This window comes from Phacochoerus africanus, chromosome 7, assembly GCF_016906955.1.
Source record: "Phacochoerus africanus isolate WHEZ1 chromosome 7, ROS_Pafr_v1, whole genome shotgun sequence".
Taxonomy (NCBI): Eukaryota; Metazoa; Chordata; class Mammalia; order Artiodactyla; family Suidae; genus Phacochoerus; species Phacochoerus africanus.
The window spans coordinates 3385635-3410080 of NC_062550.1; the positions used below are offsets into that span (position 1 = coordinate 3385635).

The following is a 24446-nucleotide window of genomic DNA, read 5'->3' on the forward strand; positions in this document are numbered from 1 at the left end:
GCCTCCCCTGGAGGGACTCTGGAGGGACAGCCACCGGGGCCCTGCCCTGCTGGCATTTCTGACTCGCAAATCAATCGAGCACCTACGGCGGGTCCTGGGCACTCTGTGAACCGAGGGTCGTGCCAGGCGCTTCACATGTTACCACGAGGCAGGGACGCTTCCTGGGCCCATTTGACAGACGAGGGGACTGAGGCACCGAGAGGTGAAAGGCCTCACTCTTGCTCAGCTCGGCCACGAAATAAAAACAGGGGGGCTGCAGCCGGACCACGAGTCCGGGGGCCGTGCTCTCCTCCACCCTCCTCTTCCAAACGCGAAGGCGGCCCGGTGCCACTGTCTCCATCACTGTCCCCGCCCCGTGAGGCCGGGGCCCAGAGACCCCGACTCAGGAAGCTGGGAGGTCCCATTTCCTGATTGTCAGGACCCCCGGGGCTGACGGTAAATACGGACGGTCTGGTAGAGACGGGCCTCAAAGGCCCAAATCAGGAAGGATGAGGTGGTTACACCATCCAAGAGCAGAGAGCAGCTACTAAAGGGCTCTGGCCAATTCCATCCCCGCCTCACTTTCCCTATGACTCCCAATATCTCCGCCAACAGGCACCTTCCTTAAAATAAACAGGCCACAACAAAGCCCTCCTGCCAGCAACGGAAGGGGGCTGGGAGCATCCAGGACGCGGCCCAGGGAGCACCTGGGTGTGCTGTTCCCGCCAGGAAGGGCAGGAAGGGCCTCGCAGGCTGAGAGCCCCAGAGCCTGGCTCCAGAATCAGGTGCGCGGAAGCGAACATTTAGAAATACGGGGCGGGAGGTGGGGGGTGGGGGGGTGGGGAGCCCTTGGAACCGATTACATCATAATGTGAGCAAATTCGCAAAATAAACAGTTATCATCATTTGCAAATTATTGTGGCTGTAAAACCCCTCTGCCCTCACGTGCGTTGATATGGACCAATAAATTCTACACTTTGTTATCTTGGCGAGATAATTTTTTTTTTTTAAGTTTATAGCTACTCTGTGTCGTTTACCTGTTGAGTTTATTTATTTACTTATTTATTTCAGCTGGGACTTCAATGTACCTTTCGACCAGGCAAAATAGTGATCATCTGATTTTTTTGGAAGCTTCTCAAAATAATTTTATGGACGTCTACATAGGACAGTTAAAGACTGAATGTCTTTCCTATAGAGATTATGATGATATTAAAACCAAAAAGTCCCAAACCCCATCATTTTGAATATACACCTAGGGTCACGCCGTTCATGAGGCAAACAAGACTAAAAATTGGTAATTGATTACAACAGGTAAGGTCCTCTGACAGAAGGCGTTTGGAGTCTTCGAAAGGTGCAGCTGAAAGATCAAATGTGAAATTAAAGTTTAATGAAGGTGGTGGTTGTTCCTCTACCCATTTTTTTCCCCCCCGGGGGATCAGAAGATCATTTAATAAGGCTGTTTTTATACACAAATGCAACTTGTTTATTTTGACCTCAGTTCTTCGAAATTGTCGACGCCACACTGAAATATGCTGTGTGTTCCAACAAGGACCCAGCAGTCGTAATGACAGACCAGCCCATCTGTGCTGCGAGAATGTATAATTTCAGTCTATAGTGGAATTTATATAGAAGCGAGATCATGTGAAAACTGAGATGCGTGGTACTTTCTTCGAAAAAAATATCGCTACGTACTGGGTACCATGGAGAATGCTGATATTTTTGCCTGATTAAAAAAACAAAACCAACCAAACAAACAAAAACCTCCATGGAATTTTACTGATTTGGGAAAGATAAAGTGTTACGGCCCGAGTTAAAAAACTAAGATGATATTTGATCTCATCTAACTATCCCAACTGCATAAGATGTATGCTGGAAAATGTATTATCCAGATGCAGTAAGACGATTAGAGGAACAGAACCTCAGAGGAAGATACTAATTTAGAGGGAAAATGCTCATTTATGGAGATTAATTGATTTTATGCTACCTGCCCCTACCCTGTCCAAAAAGACGGCGAGCTAATGCTCAGGAAATGGGACTATCGTTCCAGGATTTAGAATTAAAGGCCGATTCACCAACGTTAATTATAACAAAAAATAAAATTTAAAAAAAAGGAGGAGTGGGCAGCTCTGAGAAGTCTAAATTCTTTCCAAATGATTACCCCCCCCCACGCCCCCTCTACCAGCTTCTCTAGTCTCTCGACTCCTCTGCCTTTAGAATTTATTACACTCTGTTTCTTGCTATTACTTTTATTTTGCCACCAGTGTTTTATTTGGTGCTTGCTAAATATTTGGGTGGAGTGATCTTCCAGCTTGCAGCAGCAGAATGTGGCTGTCATAATCATGAAAATGTTTTAATTATCTCTGCTACAGAGATGCCTGTCTCTGCAGCCCCAAGTCCTCCAGTACCGACTGCTGTCTAATCTAAGAACAAAAGCGGCCGCAGATATTCCTCGTGCGCTGAGCTCACTTTCAATATTTGGTGGTGTCTGCTCCGGCCAGCCGGCGGCTCAGGCCGGCACACACAGGACCCAAACGCCTCTGATGCCAGAAAATAACCAAAAAATCTATTTACGTGGGACTTTTCCTCTGAGCTGCACTACAGCACTTCCTGGGCCTGATCTCCCATGTTCTGTAAATCAAGACCCTGGCTACCCTCGAACGTGGGGAACCCAGGCTGTGTCTGCGGGAGCTTTGTCAGCCTGCCAGAGGAGTGAGGTGAGCTTGGAGCTGCACTCTGCAAAGACCGCGTCTTAAATGAAAAGCTTCAGGGACCAACAGAGAAACGCGGGCAGCCACGGACCCCAGTTCCTGGACAGCAGCGGCAGCGTGGCCTGGGGACTGACTCCCTGCCCGACGGTCCACCGTTCAGCCCTGGACAGTCAGGATGGCTCGAGCCACAGCTCTGCAGGTGGGAAACCAGGACAGGATCAGGGCACAGGCAGGCCCTGGGACCACTCAGGGCTCCCCGAGGGCTGGTCTGGTGGACGTGCCCCCCGTGAGCCGTCTGTGGGCAGGGCAGTTATAAACCAGGCAGGGCAAGGCTAGCTGGAAGCCCCGGGCTTAAATAAGTGCTTAAAAAAACAAAGCCCCAAACAACCGAAGAGATTTCCCCCACACTGAGCTGAGCACCGAAAAGAGCTTCTCCTTCCCCCCCCCCCCCCGCCCCCCCCAAAATAAAATAAAAGGGAGAAAGAACTGGATTCCTAAACTTGTGGACATGGCAGCATTCAAGATGCCGGATGAAATGAAAGGGCCTCTGTTTCTCAAAGCAGCACCCACCCTCCCGTGTGCCAGCCTGGCCCTGCCTGCCGAGGAGTCTGCTGGAAGGAGCATGGATGGTTCTGGTGTTTTTCCTTTTGCCACCCCTGGCACCACCAAAAATTAAAATAATAATGATAATGATGATGATAATAATAATGAGACCCCCCCCCCGAAACTGACACAACTGAGCATGAAAGAGTAGGCCGTGCCTATTAATACCTCCTGAAACAGTCGTTCAAATGATAATTGAACATGCAGCTACTGTGAAATAACAAACATTCATTTTTATTATGATTCCTAAAGCCTGTGGCTTTGGATCTTAAAAATAACCAGGTTTGGCGTCTACATTTTCCCTGCAGTTTTTGGAAGGGCTTACTTCACTGAAGATATGGGGGGGGGGGCCTGAAATAGAATTTTGAATTTCGGAGAACCAATTAGAGCCAAGGAAACGCTAACCCGCACCGACACAAGATGGCAGAGCCCTCCTTGTCTCCGGCCCGAGAGGAGGGAGCAAGGGACTCACCCGGTGCGGGAGGACGCGCAGCATCGCGAAGCCCGGAAGCGAACACGGTGTCCCTGGCCGGGCCGGTCACCGTGGCAAGCGAAGGAGGGCAGGTCCCGCTGGCCCGGGGGGGGGGGGCAGCCCCGGTCCCGCAGGCCCTCGGGCGCCTGGTCTCCGGCCACCACCGTCCCTCGGTCCCTCGGTCCTGGCCGGCGCAGCCGGGGCCTCGGCCACCCTGGCCCCCGGAGGCAGGGCTGCCAGGAGCCAAGTGGCGGTAGGGAGGCCCTGCTGCCAGCCCAGGGGGACGAGGAAAATGCTACTTTTGTCTCCTGCTCTCATCTGGCACTGGCTGCCCGGGGAAGGGGGGGGCCAGAGGCGGCCGCTGCGGCTCGGCCCCGCCCACCGGGAATTTTTGAAAGATGCTCATGGGTGCCGGGAGGATGGCAGACGTGGCAGAGGCGGGTGGGCCGGACCCCCAAACCCACCACCGGGAAGGGGGGCCGGCCGAGTGGGAGAGGGCGGAGGCAGCAGGAGCGTCTGGCCACTCAGCGGCCGGCCCGAGGGGGACGCCGGGAGCCGGGCCGGCCCGGGTGCCAGCCCGGGTGCCAGCCCTCCCTGCGCACAGGCGGCGCGGCCCGGGCGCCATGTTGCAGGCGGCCCGCCTGCTCGGGGGATAGAGGCCGCATTGTTCCCGCGCCAGGCCCGGCCGGCCGCGGGGCAGGCGGCGGCCAGCACCGGGGGCGAGCCCACTCCAGCCCACGCCCCGGGAGGCTGGGGCGGCCGGGCTGAGAGCCGGGCCCCCCGCTTCGACCTGGCCCTGCGTCCGAGCGGCCACCTGCCCCTAGGCCAGCCACGCCACCTCTGTCAGCCTCAGATTCCCCCCGCCCACCATACCCCGTACTCGGCACACAGACCGTGGCTCCTACCACTTGGGGGCCTGCGGAGATGACACGATCAGAAACGCACACAGCCAGGCACCAGGGTCGGCTCCCGGATCCTCAGCACACGCCGCGCGGACGGTCACAGATCCACCGGTTTCACCAGGGCAAATCCCCCACCCCAGGGACAAAAGGCGGCCCGTGCCTGACCTGGATGAGTGGGCCCGAGGTTCTAAGGTGGGCACTTGGATTTGGAGATCCATCAGACCGGACGGCCCTCTCCTGCAGGCACCGGGCCACGTGGCCAGCCTTCGGCCCTTTCTGTGGCCAGGAGCTGAGGCGATGACCGCCGGGCTGTCCCTGTGCAGGGTGAGCCAGAGGCTGCAAGCGTGGGCAGGGGCCCCCGGGCAGGCAAGGCCAGCTCTGTGAGCAGAAGAGACAGCATGGGGGGACTGAGGCTGGGCCGCGACGGCCAGAGCTCACCACGGGCCCCGGGCCTGCTCCCCAGCTGGCGGGCCCTTCTGCGGGTAGCGATGGGAGGGCCGGGGCGGGCTGCATCCTCAGCATCTGTGGGTGGGAGCCCCCCCGGCTGCCTGGGGTACGTTTTATTGTAATACTGCTTTATGCCTGCCCAGAGACGGCCGTGCCCAAAGCACAAGGGGGGGGGGGCATGAGTGAGCGAGAAGGAAGCAGCCGGGAGGAGTCCTCTGGTCCTCGGGCTCCGGGCTCACGCACACGGCCACGTGACTAGCTCACCAGCTGATGCCAGAGACAAAGCAGGTAGGATTCCGATGCCACGCGCCCGACCAGGAACGCTGGGAATGCCATTCCAGGAACGGCTTGGCACGGCTGCCAACAACCTGGCCCCAGGAGGAGAGGGTCCCTCGAGCTCCGTGGGGGAAGCCACTGAAAACCACGGGGCCATCTGGGGGCCACCCCGATGGGGGAAAGGAGGTGCAACCCGGGTTAGGGCTGCAGGAGAAGGCGGGCAGGCCCCCCACCCCGACACACCCAACGTCACCACCACCAGAAGCGGCCGCTGCTGTGCCCCACTGGCCATCCAGGAGATAGTGGCCTCCACCCTAGGGCCGGCAGGTCAGCGCGGGGCTCAGGACACAGCCAGGCCCAAACCAGGCCCTTCTCAGACTGAACCGCATGCCGCAAGGCTTGGCAGCCTTGCCACTGGGTCGGGGCCAGAATCCCCAGCCACAAGCCCTTTCCCTCCCGGCAGGGCGGGGAGGGCCCCGCAGGTGACATGCACGGACCCTGACGCGCTCAGGGCACATGGGGTCCTCCAGGCCAGCAGCCCCCTGCCAAGGCCTGTTTACGCCTGGTGGGGAGCCCGGGGGCGGGGGCTGGGGATGTGACATGCAGCCCAGCAGAGTGGCTCGTACGGTAAAAACCTAGGGAAGACCGCAGCCCCGGCTCCATCATTTCATTATAATTTAAAATGCAATTATAAAAGGCTGATTTGAATGTAAATATCGCTCTTAAACACATAAAAGGCGAATCTAGATTTAAGAAGCCCAAATCAGCAGGTAAATCTTTCAGCTAACTGCTCTTCGTACCCTCCGAAATCTTAGAATTAAGGAACGGTGTGATTCACAGGAAAACCCAGCCCCGGCACTGGAAACCAAAGGCCTCAGGGACAGCCTTCTTCTTTTAATCTCAAGGGAAAATTCTATTACTCCCAAAAAAGAAAAAGAAAAATTGGGCTTTACTCTGTGTGTCCCGGGCACACAATTTCGAACCACAACTACCAGTCTCATTTGGCGATAATAAGCCGGCCACATCTCTGCTCGGCAAACCTCCTGCCACCGGCTGAACAGTGGGCTGGGCCGGGGCGCTCGTAGGATCCATCCGCATGGTTTCTGAGCTGCCTCTAATGGCAGGACTCCTGAATCCGGACGGAGACAGAGTGCCCATCCAAACACTCACAGTAAGGCTATGCAGGATTGTACTTTCAAACCCCCACACCTCAAAAAAAAAAAAAAAAAAAAGGTAAATAAACGCTTGTGTTTTAGGGTTGTTCTGCCTCACGTCACAAGATTTCAGCCTTTCCCATGTCTGGTTCACCAATTCTTCGCGGGGGCGGCGGGGGGGGTTCCGAGGCTGTTATGGTCATACCCCTCTGCCCCCCCAAGAGCGCGCTCTTCAAAGCATTTTTTTTTTTCTGGGTTCACGCAGAAGGTGGAACAGACCACAGCTAAGAGGTTCCAGCTTTTTTTTTTTTTTTTTTAAGATGCAACAGCAATTTAGAAAAAAACAAAAGCTCATTTTCAAGCCAGATACTATAATTTGCCAACAAAGTCTTTTGGATAAAAGGGAAGCTTGGCGGGTGGGAGGGGGCCCCTCCTTGCCCACCCGGATCGGGGCCACTCCCTCGTCTGTCCTGCACCCCTAAGCTGCGGGAGGTCTCAGCCGATGGCCCCCCAGGGCCTGCCCAATGACACCCAATACTAGGAAGGCTAGTTTCCCCATGCTCCCACCACAAGCCCCAGCCTGATCAATTCCTCCTGGAGTCCCTAACGCGGGCCTGGGACCCGGACCTCGCTTCCCCGGGCGCCTTCCTGGCTGCGTCGAAGCTGGGCCTCGAGCAGGAACCAGGGTTACTCCCCGAAGTAGCGGAGCCAAGAAGAAGGTAGCTTGTAGGCAGGCCTCAGAGTAAAATTCTGCTCATTCTATTAATTCAGAAAACGTCTGTCCAGCATGAACTTTGGGCCAGGCTTGTCCAACCAGCCGGGGAGGGTGTCCGAGGGCTTGTGGGTGCCCTCACCAAATCAGGCCAGACTCCGATAACCTGCTGGCCGATCCCGAGCTCATCGGAGGATGAGATTCGGGAAGAGTCAAGGACACCTGAAAATCACAAACGTTGTCCAACATTTTGCTCTTGGAGGCTTTTCTCCACCCCCCTGGGGACGGACCCTCCCCTTTCAGTCCCAGTTTTTCTCACCTCCATTCTGAGACCACCCCACCACCACCCCCAGCAGACAAAGGCTGGGCCTGGCCCCAGAGAGGCCCCATCCAGCCCACGATCCGAAAAGCTGGCTACCTTTCCCGTGCTTGCCAACACGCCCCCGCAGCCCTTCAAAAGAAATCAGAGGGGAAGAAAAAATAAACTTGGGAAAGTTGAAACTCCACTCGATAAAGAAAGCCAAACATTCCCGCTGAAATTCCCCCAGAACCACGAGGCAGGGGACTTTCTCTTTTCCTTTTCTGTAAATCTCGTCCCCGAGTGAGCTCTCAGGGCCTGTGATGCCCAGACACTGGTGCTCCGCTGTCCCAGCCAACGGGACCCTGGTCGGCCCTGAAAATAAATATTTCATATAAAAGGTCCATTGTCTTTGCTGGGAGACAATTGTTGCTTTTTCTCCCTCCTAGGCTCCATAACATCGGAAAGCATGGCCGATGCCATCTGGGCTTCTTTTCTTGTTCCAACAAGATGTTCTGAGAAAGGGCACTCCTGCTGGGCCTTCCTGGAGGATCAGCTAAGAGAGAAAATTCTCCCCAAGCCAGCATTTTGGTAAATGTTCGCTGCGTGCACCAAGAACAATCAGGCTGTCGGAGGTAAAAGCCTCCCACCGAAGAGCCACCCTTATCGCCGACAGGGACGCTGGTGGCTGGTGTGGCTACTCTGGACCCCTGACTCGGGACATCTTGCCTGGTTTTTCCTCCGATCAGACCCCCGGGGCCAGCACCCAGGTGAGCTCCTCGAGTGCCCCTCTCGGGAGGGCTCCATTCCTAGAAGGTGTCTCGGAAGGCACCTTGAGCAGGAACCTGGACCCTGGCGGAGGGGACGGAGGGGGGCTGGGGGGGGGACCCAGTGCATCTAGGCTGAGTCCTCGGGACAAGGGAAGCCCCGGCTTTGCAAGTTCCTGACAGTCTGAAAACATCAAGGTTTACCGTCGCTACCACCCGGGCGGGGGGAGTGGGGGCAGGGGTGGCGGGAGAGGGGGGAGGTAAACCCGCAGGTGTCCCTTCTAGTGAAATCCAAACTGCGTTCTCTGTTTCTTAGAAACTCGAAAATATAACAACTAGCAAGAAAAATGGCGATTACCATTTCACAACAAAAACCACTACAACAATGGCCACTTACGGCGTCCCTGGCACATGCCAGGAACCGCGTTTGGTGCAAAGAGCGTCATCTGAACTTGCCCAACGACCCTCTGAGGTCGCTGTGAATATGATCCCTGCTCTAGAGCTTGGGGTACAGTCCCAGGAGCTGATGTGACTTGTCCAGGGTCACACGGCCAGCCCCCGGGGCAGGGGCCGGAATTGGAGCTGCCTGGCTGTGAACTTAACCCCCACGCCCAGCTTAGCCGGATTTCTGCAACATATCCTCTGTCCTCCCCAAACATGCAAAGACACCCTCCCAGCCCGAAAACCACCTATCGTGATAGTCTGAAGATGTTTTCCTGCCTGGCCCCTGGGGGCTCCTTTCCCTTCTCGTGCACTGTCCTTCACTGGGGGCACATGGAGGTTTCCCTGGGCACCAAGGAGCGCTCACCCAGGCTGGGTGCCCGTTGGGGTGGGCACAGCCCTCCGGCCCCTCCCCCCAGACCTCCCCCCCCCCCCCCCCCGCAAGCCTGCCTTCCCGTTGGGCCTTGTCCATGCCACGCTGAGGACAGGAACAAGTGAGACCGGATCACAGTGTGGGCCCCGGTCAGGTGCAAACCACAGGGACCCAAACGTAACCCTGCTGCAGGGCTCCCCGCTGCTCCTGCTGAGCAAAGCAAAACGCCGTCTGCACCTGTTCAGGCGGCACGTGAGACCTGGCCATGGTCGGAGCCTCGTCGCCGCCCTGCACGAGCTGAGCGGTCGGCCACCACCCCCCCTCTCCCTGCAGAGACCTTGAGGCCGGGATCCGGGGCATCAAGTGGCCAGAGAATGGGTGTGGCAGGGCCCCAAGGCAGGCCAGGGGCCACTCTGGGCTCGCCCTGATTGCAAACAAAAACAGGAACACCAGGACCATCCTCCCGCCCGCCACAGCTCCTAAGGCCCTGTCCCCTACTTGGCACATTCCTTCTATGAAATCCAGCGATCAAGAACCGGAGGGCACCAGTTTCATTTTCAGAACCTCGCTCTTGTGTGCAGCTCCTCAAAAATAAATTCTGCCCAGACGGGAGCTCCCGACACAAGCAGAAGCCCCTGGCCGGACCCACGTCCCCATGGGGAGTCTCTAGTAGAACTGGGCTGCTCTCAGGACAGGGACAAAGGCAGGACAGGGCAGCCTGGTGCCAAGGCAGGGCCTCTCTCGGTGTGGCCAGCTCCACTGTTTGCAGTGGACGCTCAGCGCCATCACAGACCCGGTGGGGCAGGGCACAGGGGGCGGGGGGGGGGGGGGCAGGAGAGGGGCCTCCGGAGCCGTGGCAAATAGCAGCCCCCGCTAAGTGGCCCTGGGGGTGGGGAAGGCCTCCTCGGATGCTCAGGCCTTTCCCAGCTCCCAGTGTCTGGCCGGTAGGCCCGTGGAGAGGGTGTAAGCCATGCCCCTTGTTTCGGGGTGAATCGTGGGGAGCTCCACCAGTCTGAGCAGGATGCCACACCATCCCTGCCTGTGGTGCCATGCGTCACAGGTCACCTGTGGCCCCGGGAAAACGTCTCCTGCATTTTACAGGCAAGGCCCTGGCGGAACTTGGGCTTTTGAAAATGACTAACCCCGTCACGGCCGATGCCACGGCAAGCAGCGGCTCCCGGCTGGAGTGGCGCCCCTTCGGCAGCTGCGCCCCCGCTTCCGAGATCACTCCTGAATGTCCCACCCCGGGGGTTTTCATGTCTGCTCACTGCCTCTGATAAAGTCATAACTACACATCCCAAACGGGGGACAGGGGAGGGAGTGTGTGTGCGTGTGTGTGATGGCCTCGCAAAAAATACGGCGAGGAAAGCATGACCGGAGGAAGCAAACTTTGAGCCTCCGGGTGGGGGCCAGGTGGGCAAAGACCTCATCGAAATGGTCTCCTGCTTCCTCTGGCTTCTGGCCCCAGATCTGGAAACCCGGGGAAAGGGAGGCTTGAGGCAGGCCTGGGCGACTCGGGCCTCTGTCCACGTTCCCGGAAACACAGCCTCCAAGTGCCAGCTCACAGCTCTGGGGTGTTATGGAAACAGGCTCCCCTCCCCATTATTTTGTGGTCAAAGCACGCAGCAAGGTTATCCAAACCACATCAATAAGATGAGGGAGCGGAAAGGGGAAATCGCACCTGCGAGACGGTCATATTAAAAAGCGGGCTTAATCCCCTCCTGTTACGGGTTTCATTTTAACAGGACAGGTACACGCAGGTACAAACATGCATTTTAAAATCCCCAATCACTAGAACCAACGAACTAAAATAAAACGAACACAGTGCTGGCCTACAGAGGCCACCATGGCCTCTGAAACCCAACTTTGAAGAAATTAATTTCAGTGTTACCTTAAAACCCTGTAATTACGGCAAACGTGCATTCCTTCACCCCTTTCTTGCTCCCCACAAATTCCCCAGGGCTGCCGGCTGGGCCCGTGTGTCAGCCACCTATAAAGGGGAATTTATTATGAAAAGTTATGAGATGTCTTTCATTTTATGCCACCATAAACAACCGCTTCCACATTCGGAGCTTTATGCCACCAGCCCGAAAGGCCGAAGCTGGACCCAGGGCTGCCCGAAGCCAGCTCTCCATAAACGCCTGACCAGCAAGAAGAAAAAAAAAAAAAAAAAAGCAGCACTGCTGGTTTAGGAAGTGAATGTAAGATTTCAGTTTTTCAAGGAAGGATGGTAGCTTCCGAATACCCCTTCCCAGCCCATCTAATCTCAAAACAGATGTCTTCTGGTTTCCTTCTCTTCCACTCGGGCGCCTGCTAAGGCTGTCTTCCATGTTCAACAAAATTCTCTCTGGCAAATGGTCTGCACACCTGAGACTGGAAGCCGTTATTTCCCAAATTCCAAGTTCCACAATTGTAAGGCCGGCCATGGAGTTCCTGCAAGCTGGTGTGGCTTCAGGTTCAAGAACAGCCTCCTTCCCCGGTCCCCTGGTCTGTGGAAGGCCTGCCCTACAGAAGGGCTCCTCTTAGAAATCCCGTCATTAATATTTAAATATTCACTAAGTAGCGAAAGTGAGAAATGCACTTACCGTCCTCAAGAGTCGCCTTGAACCCGATCGAGCCTGGGGCGCGCTGGTCGACTGCTCTGCCCTTGTCGGAGAAACGCGCGCGGACGCGGCCAGCGCTGCGCTGTCGTGCTCGCGGCTGCACAGGCCCTCGGCCACCGGTCTGAGTCCTGGGTTCCAAATGATTCTCTCCTTCACGTGTCGAAAGGGCAGAGAGCAAAAGCAGTGCCACCTCCCGTAACTCTTCGGAGGGCGAGACAGCTCCTGGACCGCCAGGGCGAAGCGCACGGCCAGGCCCCACTGTCCTGGTCCCGCACCGCGCCTCCGACCGCGCGCGGCTCGTCTTCTCCAGGCTCCGGCTTCCCTTGACTGAACGACCGGACCTCCCCGCAGAGTGGCCCGCAGGGCACTGCCTCCACGTCCGCGACCTGCGCCGCGAGGGACCTTTGTCCCAGACGAAAACGAAAGCGCGCGGGGCCAGGGGCGCCCACGCCCTGCCGCGGAGGTCTGCGCCGGCGCGCCCCGAGACTTTCTCCAAGTTCACGTGCATCCCGGGGCGGCAGGGCGTGCGCCGCGGGCCCGAACTTCCAGCGGCCGGCCGTCGGGCGCGCTGCGGGGCGCAGGCGGTCACAGGACGGCGGAGCGGCGCGGGCCTGGGGCACAATGGGAGCCGCCGGGTGGGCGGACGGGCGGACGGGCGGGCGAGCGCGGGGACGCCGCGGGCCCGGCCTCTGCGCGGCCGCTCGTCTAGCGCGGCCCGGGCGCCGAATGCGGCGGCGACGGCTGGGCACAGACGCGCCGCGCGCCCGGTGCATGCTAATGGCCGGCGGCCGCGCCATGAATTATTCAGCAGCGGCGCGGAGAGGGCGAGCGCGGCGCGGAGGGCGGCCCGGCCCGCGTGTCCCCCGCCGCTGCGAAGCCGCCGCGGCGACTTCCCAAACTTTCCCCGGTCGGCACCGAGGATGCGGCCCCCGCGGCGCCTCCGTCCCCGCCCGAGCGCGCCGGCCGCGCTTCCCCCGTTGCCGCCTATTTTATGTCTTTTGTCTCGGAGTTGGCACCTGTCCCAGAGAGCGCGTTTCCCTGCCCACCCCTTCGCCGCCGGATCAGGCCGGGGGAGGGGGTACGGGGGACCTGGAGAGGAGGGGACAGGGAGGAGGGGGAGCAAGGCGCCTACGGCCCCGCAGTCCGGGGAGACCGCCCGGGGGCGGCGGCCGCGCCGCGCTCCCGGGCGCCCCTGTTCCGCGGGGAGGTCAGGGCTTCTGCTGTGCCCGGAATACCAACAAGGCCTCCCGGGGCCCCCGGCGGTGCCCGCTGCGGGCGAGGACCGGGCGCGGCCCCTCCTCGACTCCCCCCCCCCCCCCCCGCGCCTCCGCCGCGCACCCTCCTCCCGGGGCGGGCGCGCGCGGGCGGGGCGGGAGGCGCGAGCAGCGGATTCGCCGCCCGGGCCCCGCGCCTCGCCCCGCAGCCCCGCGTGCGCGCCCCCGCGGGCACGCCGCCCCAGGCGCTCCCCCGCCCGCGCGGTCCCGCCAGCTTGCCCAGGCCGGGCAGGGGGCACCGCGCCGCGGGGACTCATCAGCCTTCTGCTTCGCGCCCTGCAGCCCGCACGGCCCGGCCCCGGCCCGCCCCCGCCGCCCTGGCACCGAGGCGGCTGCCGGAGCGCGCTCGGCGGCTGCGCTCCGAGGCGCCGGCTGCCATGATTGCGGGCAGCGGGGCGCGCGCGCGCACGCTCGGGCCCGGCTTGGGGACCCCAGGCGGTCCGACGGTCCCTGGCCTGACCGAAGCCCTGTGTGCGCCGCGGACTGCGGCCAGATCGCACGGCTCTGCCCTGCGAAGCTCGTGGTCGCCGTGGAGCTCTAGTCGAGGCTCCGGGACAGGGCGCGCACCGGAGGGATCCCGCGGCTGCCTGTCCGACACTGCTGGCCCGCCTGCGGGAGGGGCGCGGTGCCCGGTGGGGTGAGGGGTCGGGCGCTGGAGATCTGGTGAAGTGGAGGGGGTCAGCGCGGTGTGCCCAGAGGTCGGGGACGCCAGGTGCCTGGCGGAAGGGGGGGGGGGCTTTCATGGTGCCCGGGGAGGCGTTTCATGGGCGGGGGCACCGTGCCCGGAGCCGCTGCCCAGCTCCAACCTCGCTCTCTTCCTTCCCGGCAGAAACAACTTCCTGCTCCCCGGGCCCGGGGCGCAGGAGCTGCGGGGAAAAGTTCTAGGCCGCAGCTTTGCTGTCTGGGAGCCGGTTCCTCGTCGACCCTCTCCCGCAGTCGCGGCCAGCCTGGCTCCAGAGTCAGGACACGGGTCAGAAAGACCAGAAGGCCGCAGCTGCCTTATCTGCCTGCTCCGCGGGGGAGCCCGAGTGGCTGCTGGCGCCTGGGGAGGCCAACCCGGGTCACTATGCGCAGACCCCTTCCCCCTGTCCGGGCATGCCCTCTCTCTCGGAGCCAGATGGACCTGGCCGTCCCAGGATGCCCGCCACAGGGGCCCGAGAAAAATGAGGCCTCCTGGGCCCCATCCCAGTGTCTCTCTGTGTCCCCCCCACCCCCAGCCGGCCTTGGCATTCTAACCAGTGTCACTTGACGTCACATCTCGCCATTTCTGTCAACCAATCGAAACTTGCCCGTTGTCATAAAAATATATATACTTTTTATGCCATTGGTAAATTCAAAAGTTCCTCGTGTGCCTAGCTTCCCAGGAAACTTCATTCCACATTGGACTGGACTGCCCAGGCAGGGGGCACTGGCCACAGGGGGCAAGGCTGGGCTGAGGCAGCTGTAGCAGATCCATCAGGGCCTCTGTTGCCCCCTGACCCACCTTGGAGCTTCCCTGGGCCCCACCCCGCACCCCCATGACCTTGGCCTTGAATTGTGCTAGACAGACACATCACTGCCACTACTGTTTGACATATACGATTTGGGGGAGAGGAAGGGAAGGAGGGGGAAAAAAATCGGATTAAGAAATCTTCCAAAAGGACTTTCCCGTGTGCTAGAACCTTCCGGTGGCCTCCACTTTCTAGGGATAGCTTTTTTGTTTTTCTTACGAGAAAATTCAGTTTTAGAAAGTGGAGTAGAAACGTTTTCTGGTTAATCTTTGCACACAAATCCTGACCAACTTTCACTTTCCACAGCTGCTGACACCAAGCGAGAGAGCCCGAGCTGGGGTGACTTCATCACGGGGTGGGGTTCGTGCTCTCCCCTGAGGACGGGCCGGGGTGGCCCTCCCAGCTTCAAGGACTATGGGGTTCAGCTTGGGAAGCCCAGGGATCCTGGGCTCCTTTGCTCAGAAAGGGTGTTCTCAGCAGCCTGAGACGGGGGAGTGCCGAACCCACGTTCTAGCACTGCAGCCAGGGAAAAGCAGTCTTCTTTCTCGCAGCACGGTCCTTTATAATTTTCTTCGCAGTGAACAATCCCCAGCCCTGCCTAGGGCGTGTGGCGTAAGGGGACACATTCCCAGGAGATGAGTGTGTGCAGGGCCGTCCCCAAAAGCCACACCGACCCTGCTATCACCCCCTCCCGCTCCAGCCACTAACTGCCATTATACATTCTCCTGCCCTATCTTTACTGTATGGTTCAGCTACTTTATAAAAAGCATATTAAGGACATGCCGTCGTTTAGCAACTCCGGGGACCCTAGAGCAACAGATATGCTTCAGAGACGAGGCTGAAGGCAGAGATCTCAACACCGTCTAAGGGCCAGGCCCTTTGGATACCACATGGGTGTTTTTCCAAAATACTGAGCAAGCACGATCGCAACCAAACGGGGATTTGGGGAATAAATAGAGGGTGACTATTCTCACGGAAAACCGTTGCCAAGTGCAAACCCTAGAAGTGCTTCCTACCTTTGATATGTGTTCACACACACACACACACACACACACACACGACAACCAATCCATCCAACGACCACACTATAATCTATTTATAATCACTTTCCCGAACACTATAAATATTATAACTAATGTGATATATGTTTGGTGATTAAATGGGTGGATTAAAACACTGAATTAAAAAAGCCACAAAGAAAAAGAGATTATCTTCCATTATGCCACTTACAACTTTTGTTCCACTGGCACAAATACAAATTTGACAACTGTATCATTACGGAAGACAGCGACTAAATGCCAGGATATTCGCTTTGTAATTTTCACCTGAAATCATTGTATAATCACACTGGCTTGCTAACCTTTTTATTAGCTGATTTTTCCCCCCCTTGTTCGCACACACAGTAATAAGTTCATTTAATGCCTTTTTCCTCCTCCCAATTTTTATTTGGTAAAACAAGAAATCGGGTGAGTCAGAATAATATTCAAGAACACACACCCTTTTTCATCCTCTCTCTACTTGGCAAGGATTTACATATAATTTGGTTGCAAATTCAGAAATTCTGCTTTATGCAAGGAAAAATAAGAGCACGCGGGTCATACTCTTGGGTATTTTTCAGGTTTTTAAAGTCTGTTTCCTACTCACTATCCTATTATTCAGAGTCAATAATATTTAAAAATGTGCTCCCGTTATCAAGAAGGATACCTGGACACGCACTTGGTTGGAGAATATTCTGATGGACAACGTTCCCGGAGAAAGAGTTTGATCTCCTCGCCGTGCCCACGGTCAGATATTTGAAAAATAAGACTAGAAAGGCCCTGGCTACACCAGGATGTTTATAGCATCGGCCTTATACAGTTATTTTTTCCTGATTTCTCTCAAGATTTGCCTAATAGGAATGTGGCCGGCCACTTCCTGCTGTGCCCCGGCTCAGCCTTCGGCCACCGTCCAGCCTCCCAAGGCCGGGGCATTTCAGTTTAGTTTCCCTTTTCTTAACCGAGCAACATTTAATATTTTAAAATTTTTGGTCTCCAAGGCATTAGGAGGGCTTACTAAACAGATGCATTTAATCTAATTAAAGCAAGCAGGGTGAGTGCAAGCGAAACTTAAATTTTCACTTGGGTTTTGAACATTCGACTTGCCCTCCCGAGACTGGTGCATGAAAAGCTGGCCGGGTCACCGGAGATTGCCAGTTTGTGGCGGCTGGTGGGTAAGATGCCCCTTTTTCAGCCATGCCAGACAATGTGTCCTTTGGAGGAGCCTCTAAGAAGCTTTGGGGACAGTGTGGAAAGGCAAACCAGGCTTAGGATTTTTTTTTTTCTTCCTTCTGCCTCTGCCTCAAAGTAGCTACCAGGTTTGGGACTCCATTTCGATATATCTATTTCTCATAACGTGCCCGCTCCTTTATGAAGCTCTCCATTTTACTCCCAATCATTTATGTACAAACCTATTAGCATCCATGTGCCTTGGGTAAGCGTTTTTTGTTTTCCTTGTGGAGACAGTGGAGGGAGAGGAGAGGGGACAGAACCTGCGCTTGAGTAGAAGAACGTCGAGGGGCTCGGGCTGGTTAAGACAAAGTGAGCATCCATAGAAGGGACGCCTTCCGTCCCAACATAATGAAGCATTTTCCAGGATCTTTTGCCTTCAGTTTACTCTATCTTATGTCCAACTTGCTGGGAGTTAATGACCAACAGAAATGAAACTCTGGCCATGAACAAGCGTGTGTGGGGATCAGAGCACAGGGCAAGATGCCGCATGAGTAGCCAAGCCCTCCTCCCCCCAAAAGCATGTGGGCACAGCATTTCTAGATCTCTCTTTAAATTGTGTGTGTGTGTGTGTGTGTGTGTGTGTGTACACACAAAGGACAGACTTAGTGCGCCCGCGGCTGACAGGGATCAGGAGCTGCCCAGGGCTCGGGCTGACCGGCGAGCAGAACTGCATACCCATGCGATCACCTGTGTGGTTAGAAACCTTCCGGCAGGCGCTGTTGGATCATATTTAACACACTTTGGAAGCCCACAACCCACTTTCTGTGATGGTACCTCTGCACGATATCCAAAAAAAGTCCATCAACCCTGAAAGCCTTCTTTAAGGACTTCCTTATATTTTGTAATGAAACAGCGTAAGTCTACAATAAATGTGTGTTTGATAGTGTACGTCAGTACATGAACACGCTGCGTAGAAGGCACACAGGCTCGTGGGCAAATTTTTCCCTTACAGATGAAGAATCACAATGAATATTTTCCATTCCAAAGTAGTAACAAGTCAGAAAACATGACTTAAAAATGATGGGCCAATTGCCCTGGTTATATATGCATCGATCAAATGCCCCAGCTAGATTCGTGGCTTCATATCAGACATGAGAAGAAGCACAGTACCAACTAAATTTTTTAAAAATCAAAATTACCTTTTCAAGAGTGGTGGGTGCTGAATTTATTTATTTAGGTGGCTCAGATCTGCAATTTCTAGAATAGAATTATCTTAAATTGGGAAATTAACATTTTTCTTTTCTTCTTCTTCTTCTTTTTTTTTTTTTTTTTGGCCACACCCGCAGCCTTGGGAAGTTCCCCAGCCAGGGATCGAACCCTCACCACCGCAGTGACCCCGGCTGCGAGAGCAACACCACAGATACTTAACTAGCTAAGCTACAAGGGAACGCCTGCAAATTAACATTTTTTAAAAGAATTTATTGCGTCACTCATAGCAAATTTTTTTAGCAATTACAGATATATTAGAATTTGGACCTAAACCATTTCTAGGAGAAGGAGGTATCGATTTCCATGAAAATTAAAAGACAGAACATTTGAAAAGAATTTTACTCCTTCAATGTTCAAAGAATGCCATCCTTTCACAGTTGAAAAGTGGCAATTTTTTGTATATTATCAGTCCTCTACAAGGGCCTAAAATAGTCATTATTCTTTGTGAATTATATCAGTGCAGAATTTAGCTATTAGGAATTTAAAGCAATTCTAAACTTTAAAAGCGGTCACTGTTTATTTTAAAAATTTGAAAACAATGCTGAAATGCTAATAAAAGTCAGTTAACCTTTTTTTTTTTCTTCCCCACAGATGAAATGGGAATTTTAGTACCATTTCTTAGCCATACAGTGCTTCGGTGAACTAGGTTAAATTATAAGCCCTCTACGACACAGCAAAAAAAGAAAGGAAATAAACCCTGATTTAGAACTCCAGCGGTTCATTGGGCTAAACTGCAAGGGAGAGCAGGAACTTTTTTTTAAAATCAAGATTTCACAGATTACTTCTTCAAACTGATTGCAACAAAACCTAAGCTACAGCCTGCAGAGTGAGGGATGTGCAGGGCAGGGGTGAGGGTGCCAATTACAAATTGAAATTTGAAATTTGGTCTTTTTTTCCTGAAACACTTCCATTTTATTTTTTAAAACTCCAACATGATTTCACACAGGTCGGTACTCTGTTTATATATAAGGACAGTTTCATTTTCCTGACTATGTCTAAATAGCATAGCTTTCGGATCCGGTTAACAGAATAACAGGGTACGAGGCTGGATTTTTCATATGCGCCCTTTCTACCGAGTGAAGAAATGTCATGCCTACATGTATCACTGCAAGACAAGATAATATTTAATAGCGGCAAAGAAAAAATACCAAAGAAGAAAGCCATCGCTTTTGTTCTGGTTCCCTTCTTGCTATTTATAGAACAACTTTTGGTGTGATTCCTAATTTTAAAGGAACATGAAGTTCATCCTTCTTCTTCTTCTTTTTTTTTTTTTAAATCAAAAGAAAGGGGTCACATAAGCGATCAGACAAGGAGTGGGCAACCTTAACCTTGAAACCCTGAGGCCACAGCACTTTTATGTGATAAGCGTGTATTTTTTCCACGTGTTTGAGAATAACGATGGGCACTTTCACGCCTGGGGCTTAGCTTTCAACGACGCTCACAGGCAGGGATTTTTAACTGTCACCAGAGGCTTGTGCCTTTGCTAGTGTCTTCGCCACGCACCACGTCATCGGCTCTGCCCTCGACGGAGGCGGCAAGGTCCTGCTTTCAAAGCCCTTCCCATCTTCGGGTCGGAGAGGTGGCCGTGGACGCAGGCACTACCTGCTGCCTCCTTCCCGCACTCACGCCGTCTCTGAAACTGGCAATCTCTCACACACAGGACGCCGGAAATTTCTAGCAGGACCCCAAGGCTCACTGGGAAACTGCTTGTGCTGGGAAAAACCTCCTCAACGCACACCTGGAGCTACAGATTCGGAAAAATTAACCAGCTGTAGCCAAAAACCAAAACACTCACCCATCCGAACGCAGTCTACGAGAAACACAGAGTTCTTTGACTTGACACGAAGACTTATAAATAAAATAGCTCCAAGGCAGACAGGCTGAATGAGCCTTTTAAGACACAGCCCGTTGGTGCTTCAAACTTTAATATTAGAACATTAAATGCTAGCCACACGAAGGTAATATCCTGGGATGTGTGCCCGTGCTGTGTGCACACACTCCCGCGTGCATGTGTGTATCCGAGTGTGTGCGTGTGTGTGTGTACAGAAAGACAACCTTTGCTGCTCTTATGGCTTGGGGCCGACTTGAGGCACTGGCAGGGAGCCTCAAGCCCAGACGAAGGGCAGGCCCTACCTGTATTTTTTTTTTTGGGGGGGGGGTCACTCCCTTTTTCATTACACACGTGCAAATACCAAAAGCCAGTGCCACCATAACCTGCTGTAGATACAAAGGACCGACCTCAGATGCAGAAAAACTTTCCCTGCCATCAAAAAAAAAAAAAAAAATTTGTGTTTTGTGCATAGCAAACCGAGCTGACCTCGTTCAGCATTGTTAGGACAAAAGCGGCAAGGCCAGCTTGGGAGCGTGAGGCCGGGGCCCGGGGGCCAAGGGGTGCTCAGCCCTGGCAGCTCCGCAACCAGCCTGGGCCAGAAACCTCAGGAGAGGAGGTCTGGGATGTGGCTCCCGCAGACCCCTACCCAGACCAGGCGGGACGAGGGTGCAGAGAGAGCCTCGGGCCCTGGGATATATACATTTAGGGCTCCCAGGGTACCTGCCAAGTCTCCAAACCATCCAATAAGCCCCCTTGTTATTGATCGAAGGGCGGGGGGAGGGACCTCAACGACGCTCTCATCCAAATTCTCGCCGTGCTCAGCCCACACCCTTCTCATACCTCGGCTGAGGGTTTCGACACAGTTCGGGTCACCAAAAGCACCCCAAGCATTTAGTCCGTGCCAGACACACTTTCATCATAAAGCCACAGCTTAGGTTTTCCCTAAGGTACGAAGGGTGGCATCTCCTGTGTGCACAGCAAGCGTTTTCGAGTTTACATGGCGTGTTCTGACCCCGGCTCGGGGGATCCTCACACCCCGAGGGGAACACAGAACAAGAATGGTCACACCTCCTTAAAGACCAGGGAAACTGAGGCTGGAACAGGGGCTTGGCTCCATCCCGCAGCGTCCTGGGACGGCCAGCCGCTGCAGGCACACATGCCAATTTGGTATTTTTGCTTTTTTTTTTTTCCAACAGAAAACATCACTACCCACCCCTCTGCACTCATGCACACATAGGCTTATTTTATAGGTAAGAACAGTTCCCAGAAAAAACAGAGCTCCATTGAAATCTGGGTCCCAGAACTGCCTTGAGCCGCCCAGCTCTGGCGAGTCCCGCCCCCGCCGCCGCTGGCTCTGGTCATCTGGGGCGTCCGCCCTTCCCCGCCAGGTGCATCCTGATCACCCCCTCAAAGCTGGGCTGCACCCATCACCCGCCGGTGGCCAATCACAGACTTGTGGTCCCCACGCTGGGCCTGCCAAAGTCCTTGCAACAAAGTCACCTCGCCTGAGCCGAAGGGACTTCAGGACCTCTGTCCCCCGCCCGTTCTGCCAGGTGCCAACACCCAGCAACCAGGGGCTTCCCAGCCAAGCAGCCAGGGGTGGCCCCAAGCCCCACCTGAGCCTGTCCCACTCTCGGCCCTTTGCGAACCTGGCAGGCCCTGCCCAGTGTCTCAATATAAAAGGCCAAACTGGAGACAAGGAAGCCCTCAAGTCAGCAAGGATCACCAATGACCGGCTCCCCACAGAGAGGCCCGCTGTGGCAGTTCCCTCCTGGAGGGGTGGCCTGGACATCAGCATTCTGCAGGAGCACGTGCATTCCAGATAGTTCCTGTTCCTCAGAAAGGAGAGAGGGCAGGCGATGCCACAGCAGTGGGGGCGGACAGGACCACGGGGAAGGGATGAAGAAAGAGGGCATACGGGTTATCTGGGAGTTGGTTGCATCCAAGGTGATGCCAGCAGGGCCCGTCTCCACGGGGTTTCCCTTCCCAGCAGGGATCCGCCCCACACCGAGAAATTTCCTGAAGCACCTGCAGACCCCACCCCAGCTAACCCTCCCCACAGTAAGCCATGGCCCCAAACGCCGAGCCACCAAGTCGTCCAAAGTCCATGCCAGAATATTCCGCCCCAAACTGACAAGCTCAGACACAAACGCAACATTTTAAACCTTCTCCCCCGCGAAGCCAGGTGAACAGAACTCTGAAATAAACGGGGTGCAGGCCAGGGGGCCTTGTCTGGCTTGGCCAAGAACTTGAAGCCACCCTGTTCGTTTTCAAAGGCCAAGCCTTCCAAAACTCCTTTCTCTTGCTTGCTTTTTTGGCCCCTAATTACAAGAGAAAGTGCTTTTGAGAAAACAGTCAAAAACCTTCACAACAACAACAACAAAAGTTACAAGGAGCTACGTCTCAAAAGCTGCTTGGAATAAAAATTATAACCTTGCCCAGCATTTGAGGGAAAACAAGGAACACAGAAGACAATGAATGGTCAAGGCCGAATTCAGTGTCAACTGCCTTCCTGGCCCGACCGATGGGTCTGACGGGGAGCGGGGCCCCCAGACACCTGAAGGGTGGTGACTTGGAGGGAAAGGAAGGGCTGGGGCGGGGGTGCTGGCCAGAGCCTAGGCAGAGGGTCTGAAGGGTCCTGTCCACCACAGGGGGGACTCTGCATCTGCTTTCCTGGGGCACCTCTTCCTTCTCATCTGCAGGAGTCCCACAGAAATGCGGAGCAGAGGGAGAAAAACAAGGCAGAGCCCACCTCTCCTCTCCGGCTGCGGTCCCCAGGGGCCCTGCAGAGAGGCGCCGCCAGCGGGCTCCCGGCCTGGGACGCGGCAGCAGTGCCCACCGGCCCCCTCCCTCCGGGTGACAGGAGCCCACGCGGCCGTGGTGGCCGCCTGGGGTCCATCGGCGGAGCAGCGCATCCGCCACCCGGGCGGACTCGGTCGGGTCGGGCGGATCGGGCGGGGCAGGGGATCCGACGGGTCCCGCACCAGCTCTGGAACCTGGGAGGCCTCGCGCGCCTCCTCCAGGCAGCCCCCGAAACCGGAGCAGAGCCGAGGCAGGGCCAGGACCCGGCCGGGGGGCGTCAGGCCTGGGTCCTGGGGTCTCCAGCGTCGGCGAGCAGAGCCTGCGGCCGGGCCCACGTGGGCGGGCGTCCTGGAGTCTGGGTCCGGGGTCGGATCTGCAGCAGACAGGGATCGGGTCCAAGCAAGATCGGGCGTCCGAGTCCTGAGCCGCGTGTGGCTCGGCGGCGAGGTCTGCATCCGCGGGGAGGCTCCCGGGGTCCGAGCCTGTGTCCGGACCTGGGTCCGGGTCCGGGGTCGCCGTGCGCGTCCCGGCCGGGGTCTGACGTCGGGGTCCGACTGCGTGTCGGGGCCGCAGCCGGGGTGCGGGGTCCGAGGCCCAGGCCCAGGCGGGGCCGGGGTCCGCGGCGGCGGCGGCGGCGGCGGCGGCACGCGCCCCAATTAGCCGCGGGCGGGCGGCGGGGCGACCGCATTGAGGACGAACAAAGGGCGCGACCCCGGGGTCAGGGAGTCGCGGGCCGACGGCCGCCGCTTTGTCGGCCCGCCCTGTTTGCTTTGCCCAAGTAAAGCGCACAATATATTGACTAAAGCCGGATTAGAGGGTCGCGCCCCGGAGGCCGCGGGACCTCCCAGCCGGGCGCCTCCAGGCCGGGCCGGCCTGACGCGTGCGGACCCCGACCCGGGGCCCCGCCGTCCGGCCGCCTCGCCCCGCCTGCGCCCACGGAGGCCGCGGGGCCCCTGAGGCGGCGGGGGTGGGGGGGGCTGGGCCCAGGATGGGGTCCCCGCGGCGGGGGGGGGGCTGCTCCCCTGCGCCACCGGGGGTCCCCGGCGGGGCTCACCCCGACAGCCTCTTCGCCCAACCCCGGGCTGAGTTATTTCTCCCACCCCTGCCTTCGAAAGATGCCACCCTTTGCAACTCCCCTGGTCCCGGGAATTCAGTGGACGGGAAAGCAAATGGCACTTGCTGGAAGGCTAAGATATTTTAGATGGCAACGTGGACAGAATTGTCCGTGTCACAAAATCCTGGAGCGTTATGGCTGCAAAAGAAAATTCCCACCTCTCGTTTGACCCAACTGAAGCATTCCCCTGGCTGCGGAGCAGCAGGTGACTTAAGAGTACAAGATAATAGAGCTTTTAAAGTAATATTTTGAGGTGGAGAAGCCCTGGGAAGTTCAGGATGGGGGGCAAAAAATTTTTGTTTTCTGTCTTTCTTTCAAAAGAAGGCGCATGAGAGTAGAAATGAACGGCTAAGATCTTCACCCAGAGACCACAGGGTATCTATCATCTGGGTACGATGGATCCAAGATCCCTGTTCTCCAGATAAGAATCTGCAGGATCTTTTAAATTGCCCTGAAAAAACCAAGCAGTAGAAGCACAAAGCATAAACTCAAAATCAACGGAGTTTAACCATGGGGGGTCGGGGGGAAGTTACCGGACCAAATATTCCAGAAGAACAAGAATGCCTTTTTTTTCACTGCTTGATGCGATTGTTTAGGGGAGAAAAATACTTCTTCTTAGACTCACACAAAATCCTAGTTAAGATTCGTGTGCCCAGTTTGCGTGAGTACATATATTTGGTTAGGGAACCCAAACAGTGTTTGATTAATAAGCTATCGATGTGCA

General features: G+C 56.0%; 1 protein-coding gene and 1 long non-coding RNA gene across 5 annotated transcripts in view; one reads left to right on the top strand and one right to left on the bottom strand.

Moving 5' to 3' along the window:
- LOC125130538 (collagen alpha-1(I) chain-like) overlaps positions 1-13846 on the bottom strand; it is a 41272-nt gene extending 27426 nt beyond the window's left edge. The window contains exons 1-2 of one of the 4 annotated variants that reach the window (XM_047785986.1): positions 11718-13846; positions 9210-11122 (exon numbers count right to left, since the gene is read on the bottom strand). In XM_047785986.1, the coding sequence (XP_047641942.1) occupies positions 11115-11122; positions 11718-13752 (2043 nt within the window). In that variant the 5' untranslated portion in view covers positions 13753-13846 and the 3' untranslated portion in view covers positions 9210-11114. The other 3 variants (XM_047785983.1, XM_047785985.1, XM_047785984.1) reach the window with 3 other exon arrangements.
- Positions 13579-14348, top strand: LOC125130540 (uncharacterized). Its single transcript, XR_007135728.1, has 2 exons — positions 13579-13646; positions 13839-14348. It is a non-coding gene; the product is annotated as an uncharacterized LOC125130540 (long non-coding RNA).
- The last annotated feature ends 10098 nt before the right edge of the window (positions 14349-24446 follow it).